Source organism: Triticum urartu, chromosome 1 (assembly GCF_003073215.2).
Source record: "Triticum urartu cultivar G1812 chromosome 1, Tu2.1, whole genome shotgun sequence".
Lineage (NCBI taxonomy): Eukaryota > Viridiplantae > Streptophyta > Magnoliopsida > Poales > Poaceae > Triticum > Triticum urartu.
In genome coordinates, this window is record NC_053022.1 from 201,574,046 (window position 1) to 201,585,920 (window position 11,875).

The following is an 11,875-nucleotide window of genomic DNA, read 5'->3' on the forward strand; positions in this document are numbered from 1 at the left end:
CGGCTGCAAAAGATATCTCGGTTGCAGTATGGTGTTGGAGCTCAGATGCAAGACCGGTTCAGGGGGCTACTGACGGTGTCCTCGACTAGGGGTACTCACCACGTCGTCTCCTGACCAGTGGGTCGAGCCGAGGACCCCTATGGCGGTTCACTATTGGGCCAGTTCGGACAGCCCATGCCGCATACAAGGGAGATCCCACAAGACTTGGCGCCCAAGACGAGGACTCTCCTAAACCCTAGGCCTCTGGTGTGTTATATAAACCGGGGCCAGGCTAGTCAATAGACATCTCATATTCATTACTACAATCTCGTGGTAGATACATGTACTCTGTACTACACCCCATATGAATACAAACAAAAGCAGGACGTAGGGTTTTACCTCCATCAAGAGGGCCCGAACCTAGGTAAAATACCGTGTCCATGTTACCATCGCTCCAAGATGCCTAGCTTAGGACCCCTACTATGAGATACGCCGGATATAGAACCGACAGAAGGCACTCCTCCACTCGTCAACGTCGATCTCCTCATCCTCAGGGCCCACCTCGACGCCCTCCATGATGCCGTCGCTGCTGCCTTCGACCTCATCATCAGTGGAGAGCGCGATAACCTCACGGCCCTCCACGCTGTCGTCCTCGCCGCCTTCGACCTCGTCATCAGAGGAGAGCGCGATAACCTCGCCGCCCTCCGCGCGGGCAAAGATCGCTCGCTCCACCTCCACGAGCTCCGAGTGCTGTCGGCGGAGCTCTTCCATGTAGGCCTCGTCGGCGGCCTCGGCCTCGAGGCACTACCACGCCTTGCGGTCCTCCCATGCCATAGCCGAGCTCACCACCCCTGGCTTCGGCAGAACGAGGTCGACCAGATGTGTGCCAAAGGGGAAATTGAGCCTAGACGCCGCGCCGTGGTAGCGGACCTACCAGCGTCGTACTCCATGGCCGCGGGCTCGGCCGTGTGGAAGCTATCGAGCTACCGGTGGGTGTGGGTCTCCCGATCTATAATCTCGGCGATCCATGTCCCCCACTGCCACTGCCGAACCTCGAGGTAGGACCTCATCGGCTGCCGGGTCCGAGGGAGGATGGGCAAGTCCTTGAACTGGCGTAGGGGCGCGGCGGCTGGCGGATTGGTGGACCTGCGACGGTGGATCGAGCCCGCAGAGGACAACAGGGACACCTCGCCAGCGTCGGGTGAAAAGGCCACAATGTACCTCTTTTTGGTCATTGGCTCCTCAAGCTCCCCGACACACATGCAGAGGTTGAGGATGGAGGCGCAGGCGATGGCGGAGACCTACTAATGGTTTTGAGGGTGGTGTGTGTTTGTGTGAGCGAAGGTTTTGGGGGGTGTGTGGTGTGTGTGGAGGGGGCGGGGGAGCAAGGTGGTGTAACGCCCCGAGACCGATGTGCCAGGTGTCGTCCAGTTATTCGCTGTCGTTGCCATGTCATTCGCTTGCGTGTTGCATCTTGTCATGTCATCATGTGCATTGCATCATCATGTTTTCAAAACTTGCATCCGTCCCGGTCTCCTCGTTCCGTCCATTGTCCGTTCTGAGCCCAGACACAATTGCACGCGCCCGCGGCATGTCCGAAATAGTATTTTATAAGCGGCCAGAAAAATGTTCTCGGAATGGGATGGGAGTTGACGTGTGGTCTTATTATAGTGTAGATAGACTGCCTGTCAAGTTTCATCAAATTCGGAGATCGTTTGATGCCCCAACCGTTAACTATAGCGACAATATAGTCGGTCAAATCGTCGGACGTTTTCGGTATCCGGAAACCGTGCCGGGCTGCATCTCTCCCCTCTTCTCTCGGACCAACCCACTCTCCACAGTCCACCTAGGCCCAGCCTACCCCTCCTTGCGCAGTGCATCGAACCCCCTCGCACGCGCGTTCGAAAAGCTGTCCCGAACCTGACCCGGACTGTCGCCACAGTTGTGTCCGGATCATCCCCAAACATCTACAAAACATCATCGGTTTCTCATTGGACTCTCCTAAGCTATTTATCCTCGACCGTCCAATTTTAATCGGAGGGAAGAGTTAGCCCCTAACCTAAAACTCATCTGATATAAATATCAGATCCAACCCTAAAATCTAGGGAGACGTCCCATCCATTCCATCACCGCGCCGCCACTCCACCCGGTCTCTCCTTCCACCTCGGGATCTTCCCAGATCCAAATACTCCCCTCCTCAATTTCAACCACAGCCGCCCCCGCTCCTCCTCAATTTCCATGCCCAACCAACTAGTGCCTCCCCTGGATCCCGTCGCCCACCCAACCGGCGCAGCCGGAGCAGCAGCTCCCAGTCGCCGGAGATGAGTGCCCCGACAGCCCTGCTCCTTTTCCCCTCTTGCTTCCGTACCTCCCGTTCTCACGATCTTCCCCTCCCTCTATCTGTTTTCGCTCACAGGAGACAACCATGGGCGCTGTGTTCGCAAGCAGCAGCTGCCGTCGTCTTCCCCCGCCTCGCCTGTGACCTCCTCTGCATCGGTTCCGGCCCCGACGACTGATCCCCTTGCCTCCTCGTTCCAGTGCGTGCAGCAGCTGAGCAAGGGACCTCGCGCCCGATCCTTCCCCTCGTCCAGGAGGTAGGAGCCCGAGCTCCTCGATCCCTACTCGCCGGCCAAGTCCTCGCAAGCCACCACCCTCGCCGGCGAACCCCAGGCAGGAGCCCCGTCGCCCTCTCCCTCCTCCCTGACCTGCCCCTCTCCTCCCTGCTTCATCCTCTCTCTCCCGCAGGTCGTCGTCGTCGGTGGAGATCCGCGCCTCCCTGCCGTCTCGCCTCGCCATCGACCGGATCTGGCGCCCCGAGGCCGGATCCGCCGCCCAGCAACCCGTTCCAGTCCTCGCGAGCGCCATCGGAACCTCCCTCGCCGGAGCTTTGCTACGCCGTCGCCATGGTCCTCTGCTCGTGCAGGCGCGAGACGAGGACGACGTCCAGGCCGCCCCCTCGCCCTGGTGGGCCTCGCTCAGCCTCAGGCCTAGCCCAACTTCTGTTGCGGCCTCCTCACCGACTGGGCTTGGCCCAATGTGAGCAACCCTTGCCAGATCCAGATTCAGCCCGTTGATGTTTTTTTTCAGGATCTGTGAATTTGTCTAATTTTCCAGAGATGACAGATTTGCAGAAAAACCCCCCTAGTTTCATGCATTTAATAACTTCACAACCGTGCATCGGATCTAAATAAATTATATATGAAACTTGCTCAGAATTTTGTCTAGTTTAATAATATGTCACTTTCATCCATGTTTAAAATGTCTAAAATGATGTTTGTTTAAATTTGCTCCTATGCCATGCTAAAATGATTTAATTCATAACTAAATAACCGTAACTCGGAATTAAATAATCTTTATATGTAAATGGGGTAGAAAAATGCCTAGTTTATCATGGTGACCTTACTTTGCATGTTTAACAACTTTAAAATTATGTTTAGGGCAGAACAGTACCAAACCTAAAATATGCATATGGGGATTTACCGGAATTGTTGTTTGTTGTTTCCGGCCTCATTTAAACTTGCCTAAATAGTTAGTTTACTTTGCTTCACCCTCTTGCCATGTTTAACAACATTTAATATTGTTGGGTACATAAACGGGATCAAACTAAATAACTTATCGTGGTGTTTCGTCAATATGCAACTCGTTGCATATTGAGCTCCATTTAATTTGTAGGATTGCTTGTGCACTTTGCCATGCCATGCATATTTAAACCGGACATGCATCATACTTGTTTGTGCACCATGCCATGTTTATGTGATGGTTGTTTACTAGGTTGTTTGCTCTTTTCCGGTGTTGCTTCTTCGGGTTGGTTCCGGTTACGTCGCGTTTGTGAGGACCCGTTCGACTACGTCCATTTGTCTTCTTCATGGACTCGTTCTTATTCCTTGCGGGATTTCATGCAAGATGACCATACCCTCGAAATCACTTCTATCTTTGCTTGCTTAGTTGCTCGCTCTTTTGCTATGCCTATGCTGCGATACCTACCACTTGCTTATCATGCCTCCCATATTGTTGAACCAAGCCTCTAACCCACCTTGCCCTAGCAAACCGTTGTTTGGCTATGTTACCGCTTTGCTCAGCCCCTCTTATAGCGTTATTAGTTGCAGGTGAAGATTGAAGTTCGTTCCTTGTTGGAACATGGCAATGTTGTTCCTTGTTGGAACATGTTTACTTGTTTGGATATCACAATATATCTTATTTAATTAATACATCTATATACTTGGTAAAGGGTGGAAGGCTCGGCCTTATGCCTGGTGTTTTGTTCCACTCTTGCCGCCCTAGTTTCCGGCATATTGGTGTTATGTTCCCGGATTTTGCGTTCCTTACGCGGTTGGGTTATAATGGGAACCCCTTGACTATTCGCTTTGAATAAAACTACTCCAGCAAGGCCCAACCTTGGTTTTACCATTCGCCTCCTAGCCTTTTCCCCTTAGGAGTCGCACATCCCGAGGGTCATCTTTATTTTAATCCCCCGGGCCAGTGCTTGTCTAAGTGTTGGTCCAAACTAGAGCCACTTGTGGCGCCACCTCGGGGAAACTTGAGGGCTGGTTTTAGCTGTACGGAGTGTTCATCCGGTGTTGCCCTAAGAACGAGATATGTGCAGCTCCTATCAGGATGTCGGCCCATCGGGCGGTCTTGCTGGACTTGTTTTACCATTGTCGAGGATGTCTTGTTGTACCGGGATACCGAGTCTGATCGGAACGTCTCAGGAGGAGGTCTATTCCTTCGTTGACCGTGAGAGCTTGTCATGGGCTAAGTTGGGACACCCCTGCAGGGATTTGAACTTTCAAAAGCCGTGCCCGCGGTTATGGGCAGATGGGAATTTGTTAACGTCCGGTTGTAGAAAACCTGAATTTGACCTTAATTAAAATACATCAACAGCGTGTGTTACCGTGATGGTCTCTTTCCGGCGGAGTCCGAGAAGTGAACACGGTGTTGGAGTTATGCTTGACGTAGGTTGTTATAGGATCACTTCTTGATCATACTTTTATCGATCGTGCTTTGCCTTCTCTTGTCGCTCTCATTTGCGTATGATAGCCACCATATATGGTAGTCTCTTGCTGCAGCTCCACCTCATACCTTTACCTTACCCGTAAGCTTAAATAGTCTTGATCGCGAGGGTGCGAGATTGCTGAGTCCCTATGGCTCACAGATACTTCCAAAACCAGCTTGCAGGTGCCGATGAGTCCGTGCAGATGACGCAACCAAGCTCAGGAGGGGCTCGATGAAGATCTTGTCCTTTGTTTGTTTCGTTTTAGTTGATCAGTAGTGGAGCCCAGTTGGGGTCGATCGGGGACCTTGTCGCATTTGGGGTTCTTCTTTTATTTTGGTTCCGTAGTTGGACCATGAGTGTATTTGGATGATGTAATGTTTATTCATGTAATTGGGTGAAGTGGCGATTGTAAGCCAACTATGTATCTTTTTCCCCTATTGTATTACATGGGTTGTGTGAAGATTACCTCACTTGCGACATATGCCTTCAATGCGATTATGTCTCTAAGTCGTGCCTCGACACGTGGGAGCTATAGTCGTATCGAGGGTGTTACAGGTGGTGTTTGAGGAAATACTGCGGAAACTGAAAATTTTACTAGGCGAGAGTAACAAGGAGGGGCTACTGAAAATTTGGATCAAGGGCGAGTAGATATTTTTGAGATTACGAGGGATGTAGAGGTGGGAGCAAAATGTCGGGGCTACTGAAAATTTGAATCGAGGGACTGAAGCAGAGCGGGAGTAACAGGCATCACAAATGGTCCGCACATACTAATCGTGTGCTATCAAACATTAAAACCTTCAAGGTGGTAGATATTTTCAGGATTACGAGGCAGTAATATTTTCGAGATTGCGAGGGATGCAGAGGCGGGAGTATTTGGGGAGCGAGCTAGTGTGCTTGACACGCCGGCTGTGGACTGTAGCCGACACACCTTCTCGAGTAAGCCATAGGCGTACTATACACTGACGGTGCTCCAGGATATTTTGTACTACATCTCACACAGTTGGTGATAATAAACTGTGTGGGATCTACTTGTTTTTTCATCTTGATTTGAATTACATAATGGGGTCACAGCAGCAATGGACGGTGTTTGAATTGCTAGACCTTTTATTTGCAGTGAACATGCAACTATATGTGTGTCGTAAAAGAATTGTAATTATTCATGGTTCGTGTGGACATTTTATACATTAAACTGGTTTTCTAGCCATTTCAGGTGCACAATTCAAAATTAAACTACATGCACATGCTCCGATGCATATAAATTGGTTGGATAAAAATCAAATGTGTGTCTTTGGGTGCATGCTTAGGTCCCATGCAAGAAATGGGAATGGATTTCAAACACCAAGGCACTTTGATTGCCGACAAAACGTTGAGATACCTAGTTTTTAAATTCTAGTAAATCCAAAACTCATCTGAAATTCATGAAACATGGCATGGTATCATGGAGCGGCATCAACATGCCATGGTAAATAATTTGTCCCATTTGGGCAGGTTTGGGTATAAGCTTCTCACAACAAGCCTGATGGTTTCGGTACGAAACATGCCACCTTTGGGGACGAAATGATATCCGTTGCCTCTTATTGCTTTCAAAAAATTTCTAGTGTCAACATAGAACAACAGGAGTGTTGTGTTAAGTTTTGGAATTTTTCAGGGTTCGTTTGGACATTTTTATACATTAACTGGGTTTTCTAGGCATTTTATGTGCATGATTAAAATTTGAAATACAAGCACATGCTCCAGTGCATATAAATTGGTTGAAAAATCAAATATGTGTCCTTGGGTGCATGCTTAGGTCCCATGCAAGAAATGGGAATGAATCTCAAACACCAGGGCACTGTTGATTGCCGACAAAACGTTGAGATGCCTGGTTTTTAAATTCTAGTAAAACTAAAACTCATCTGAAATTCACGAAACTTGGCATGGTATCATGGAGCGGCATCAACATGCCGTGGTAATTTTTTTGTCCCATATGGGGTAGGTTTCGTTATAAACTTCTCACAAACGAGAGCTTCTCACAACAGGCCTAATGGTTTTAGTACGGAATGTGCCACCTTTGGGGACGAAACAATATCCGATGCCTATTATTGCTTTCAAAATTTTTCTAGTGTCAACATAGAACAACATGAGTGTTGTGTTAAGTTATCGAATTTTTCGAGGTTCGTTTAGACATTTTTATACATTAACTGTGTTTTCTAGGCATTTTGTGTGCATAATTCAAATTTGAAATACATGCACATGCTCCATTGCATATAAATTGGTTGAAAAATCAAATCTATGTCCTTGGGTGCATGCTTAGGTCCCATGCAAGAAATGGGAATGAATTTCAAACACCAAGGCACTGTTGATTGCCGGCAAAACGTTGAGATGCCTGGTTTTTAAATTCTAGTAAATCCAAAACTCGTCTAAAATTCATGAAACTTGGCATGGTATCATGGAGCAGCATCAACATGTAGTGGTACAAATTTTGTCCAATTTGGGGCAGGTTTGGGTATAAGCTTCTCACAAACTAGAGATTCTCACAACAAGCCTGATGGTTTCGGTAGGGAACATGCCACCTTTGGGGACGAAACGATATCCATTGCCTCTTATTGCTTTCAAAAAATTTCTATTGCCAACATAGAACAACAGGAGTGTTGTGTTAAGTTTTGGAATTTTTTGGGGTCCGTTTGGACATTTTTATACATTAACTGGTTTTTCTAGGCATTTTATGTGCATAATTCAAATTTGAAATACATGCACATGCTCCTGTGCATATAAAATGGTTGAAAAATCAAATCTGAGTCCTTGGGTGCATGCTTAGGTCCCATACAAGAAATGGGAATGAATTTCAAACACCAAGGCACTGTTGATTGCCGGCAAACATTGATATACCTAGTTTTTAAATTCTAGTAAGTCCAAAACTCGTCTGCAATTCATGAAACTTGGCATGTTATCATGGAGCAGCACCCGACATGTCGTGGAAAAAAAATTGTCCCATATGGGACAGGTTTGGGTATAAGCTTCTCACAACAAGCCTGATGGTTTCGGTATGGAACATGCCACCTTTGGGGACGAAATGATATTCGTTGCCTATTATTGCTTTACAAAATTTTCTAGTGCCAACATAGAACAACATGAGTGTTGTGTTAAGTTTTGGAATTTTTTCAGGGTTCGTTTGGACATTTTTATACATCAACTGAGTTTTCTTGGCATTTTATGTGCATAATTCAAATTTCAAATACATGCAGATGCTCTGTTCGTATAAATTGGTTGAAAAATCAAATATGTGTCCTTGGGTGCATGCTTAGGTCCCATGCAAGAAATTGGAATGAATTTCAAACACTAGGGCACTATTGATTGCCAGCAAAATGTTGAGATACCTGGTTTTTAAATTCTACTAAATCCAGAACTCGTCTGAAATTCATGAAACTTGGCATGCTATCATGGAATGGCACCCGACATGTTGTGGTATTTTATGTGTCCATTTTGCGAGAAGGCGCACTCGAATAACAACCAACAAAGGCATTTTGAAAAAATAGCTACCACTTTAATATCTCAAACATTTGTATAATTCAAACCGTGTGCGTTCTGTTAACCATTCTCGTGACCCCACGTGTCTTGGTTTTAATGTCTATAGGAGGTGTCGTGCGGACAATTGCTTGACTGAACGGGAGCCATGCGAGCGCAGTCCGGTGTGCAGGCTCATCGGGAAGTGTGCAAGCTGTTCAACGTAGGATCTGTGCATCTCTTCAACGCAAATGGTTCAGATTACGATATGCAAATTAAAGCCAGACTTCGACGCTAAGCCAAGAGACACTGCGATTTGTCAAGATATGCAGCTAAAAATCAATAGCACTATCTAATTTTTTCATCTAAAATTCAGTAATTAAGCATAAATTTCATTCATAGATTAAGCAGTCGTTCTCACTGGGAAGCGAGACAGCCTTGGACCGCCGCCCGCCTCACTCCCACTAGTCTGTATTAATGGCGTGGCCGAGCGGCCGCACCCCCCCATCCTCGTCACGCACACAATCCTCTCCCTCCGCCTGCACCTCGACGCCGCTCTGAGTCCTCAAAGCTGTCAGTGTATGAGGATGCTGCCGTAGCGCCCCATCGGAGGGAGTGGCGACGCCAGGGCTGCTGAAGCACCGGATCACGGTGTGAATATGGAGATAGAGGTTTCCGTCACCGCCGACGAGGGTGGAGAACGAGGCTGCCAACAAGTGGAGGCGGGTCGAGAAAGAACCGCAAGCGACTCCAGCTGATAGAGGCAAAGGTGTCCCGTCTTTCGATGAGATGGTGGCTATCGTTTTGGAGGAAGTCGACTTTGACGATACGACTACGAACGTGCGAGGACGTCGCGCCTTAGCAATCGCTAAACCAACTCCGAGAGGTTATCGACCATGCCAGAGCACGATCAACCTGACCACGAAGGTCTGTTTCCTGCAGGCAAATGAAGAACAAGTAAGAAACTGAGATTACAATCTGGATATTGTGAATATGAGATGAAAGCTTTATTGATCAATGTGGGGTTCTGTGACGCCTTTGTCTGGTCGTTGAACACAAACGAAGTACGCGAAGTTTCAGCTATGGCGAACTTTAATCTAAACAAAACCCAAAGTCTAAACGATGCCCTAAGGGCTGTATATATGGAGGAGAGAGGAGGAATTCCGTGGCCCTTGGTGGAGGGCTCCAAAACCAACCCTAACTCTTGTTTCCCCACACATACAGACTCTAAAAACAGCCTATACTTAAGTACTTCAAAAATACATGGGCCTGGCCCAATAATAAGGTGACGCAGCACATAGAATAGCCTCTGGATGAAAGTTATGAAGTGGCATATTGTATATTTTGTCCAAGGCTTCATGCACTCATTATGGTGGCTTCAAAGTCCTGGAATCATCACTTGTAACTCCGTTCTTGTTCCCCTTGCGCATGCCATCATCTCCATGCTTGAACTTGCTCCAAGGTTCATCTTTCTTGTCCAAGCTAGGCCCTTAATTTGTAAGCAAAACAAATGTATCCAATTTAGGCAGCATCATATTCTAATGAACATTAGAATTGTTACCAAGAAACGAAAGTACCTGATAATTCAATTGGCGTGCGCGAGCTCTAGTAATTGGTCCAGTATGTATAACAGCAGGGGCTGTGGGTGTAACAATGGTATTGATGTCCTCATCATCCTCCCCTTCTTGAAATGAAGTCGTCCTCGACGAAAGCTCATCTTCCTCACCCAAATAAGGCTTCAAATCTGCAATGTTAAAAGTGGGACTAACCCCAAAATCAGCAGGCAGCTCAAGTTTATATGCATTATCATTTATTTTCTCTAACACCTTAAAAGGACCATCAACACGTGGCATTAGCTTTGATTTTCACAAATTAGGAAATCTATCCTTACGAAAATGTAACCAAACAAGATCTCCAGGTGCAAACACAAGATGTTTTCTACCCTTATCTCCAGCAAGTTTATATTTAGCATTCATACGCTCAATGTTTTCCTTAGTTAACTCATGCATTTTTAAAATCAATTCAGCACGTTCTTTAGCATTAAAATTAACCTTCTCCGAAGATGGAAGAGGCAACAAATCAATAGGTGCACGAGGTAGGAAACCATACACAATTTCAAAAGGGCACATCTTAGTAGTAGAATGCAATGAACGATTATAAGCAAATTCAATATGAGGCAAGCATTCTTCCCACATTTTCTTATTATTCTTCAAAACAGCCCTAAGCATAGTGGACAATGTTCTATTGACTACTTCAGTTTGTCCATCAGTTTGGGGGTGACAAGTAGTACTAAAAAGCACTTTAGTCCCCAACTTAGCCCATAAACATCTCCAAAAGTGGCTAAGAAATTTAGTATCACGATCTGAAACAATAGTATTTGGCACACCATGCAAGCGAATAATTTCACGAAAGAACAAATCAGCAACATTAACAACATCATCGCTTTTATGACATGGTATAAAGTGTGCTATTTTCGAGAACCTATCCACGACAACAAATATGCTATCCCTCCCCTTCTTTGTTCGAGGTAAACCTAAAACAAAGTCCATAGATATATCCTCCCAAGGAACACTAGGATAGGCAAAGGCATATATAAACCATGAGGATTGAGTCGTGACTTAGCTTTTTGACATGTAGTGCAGCGAGCAACAAAACGCTCAACATCCCGTCTCATCTTTGGCCAAAAGAAATGTGTAGCAAGTATATCCTCCGTCTTCTTGGCGCCAAAGTGTCCCATTAATCCTCCTCCATGCGCCTCCTGCAACAACAAAAGACGAACGAAGCTAGCTGGAATGCATAGCTTGTTAGCACAAAACACAAATCCATCGTTAAGAACGAACTTGTTCCAAGTTCTCCCTTCCTTACAATTCTGCAATACATCTTTAAATTCAGCATCATGCACATATTGATCTTTGATGGTCTCCAAAACAAATATTTTAAAGTCAAGTTTTCAAAGCATAGTATAACGACGAGACAATGCATCAGCAATAACATTTTCTTTACCCTTCTCGTGTTTAATGACATAAGGGAAAGTCTCAATGAATTCAACCCATTTAGCATGTCTACGGTTCAGTTTTGCTTGACTTTTAATGTGTTTCAAAGATTCATGATCAGAATGTATAACAAATTCCTTGGGCCATAAATAATGTTGCCATGTTTCTATGGTCCGAACAAGAGCATATAATTCTTTATCATAAGTAGAATAGTTCAGACTAGGCCCACTCAATTTTTCAGAAAAGTATGCAACAGGTTTGCCATCTTGTAATAACACACCTCCTAATCCAATTCCACTAGCATCACATTCAAGCTCAAAAGTCTTATTAAAATTAGAAAGTTAGAGTAAAGGAGCATGTGTCAACTTATCTTTCAATATCGTGAAGGCTTCTTCCTATGCGGTACCCCAAACAAAAGGCACATCCT

General features: G+C 46.1%; 1 protein-coding gene across 1 annotated transcript; it reads left to right on the forward strand.

Moving 5' to 3' along the window:
- Positions 1–1,071: 1,071 nt before the first annotated feature.
- On the forward strand, positions 1,072–5,206 carry LOC125532805 (vegetative cell wall protein gp1-like). Its single transcript, XM_048696709.1, has 5 exons — positions 1,072–1,209; positions 2,317–2,513; positions 2,548–2,649; positions 2,725–3,015; positions 5,148–5,206. The coding sequence occupies exons 1-5, from the start codon at positions 1,072–1,074 to the stop codon at positions 5,176–5,178; spliced, it is 759 nt and encodes a 252-aa protein (XP_048552666.1). The 3' UTR covers positions 5,179–5,206.
- The last annotated feature ends 6,669 nt before the right edge of the window (positions 5,207–11,875 follow it).

Excerpts from the sequence above, each read along its gene's own strand:
- LOC125532805 (XM_048696709.1), top strand. The coding sequence starts at position 1,072 with ATGGGCAAGTCCTTGAACTGGCGTAGGGGCGCGGCGGCTGGCGGATTG. Across the intron at positions 2,650-2,724 it reads CCCTCGCCGGCGAACCCCAG|GTCGTCGTCGTCGGTGGAGA; the intron begins GCAGGAGCCCCG and ends TCTCTCCCGCAG. Across the intron at positions 3,016-5,147 it reads CCGACTGGGCTTGGCCCAAT|CTTGCAGGTGCCGATGAGTC; the intron begins GTGAGCAACCCT and ends TTCCAAAACCAG.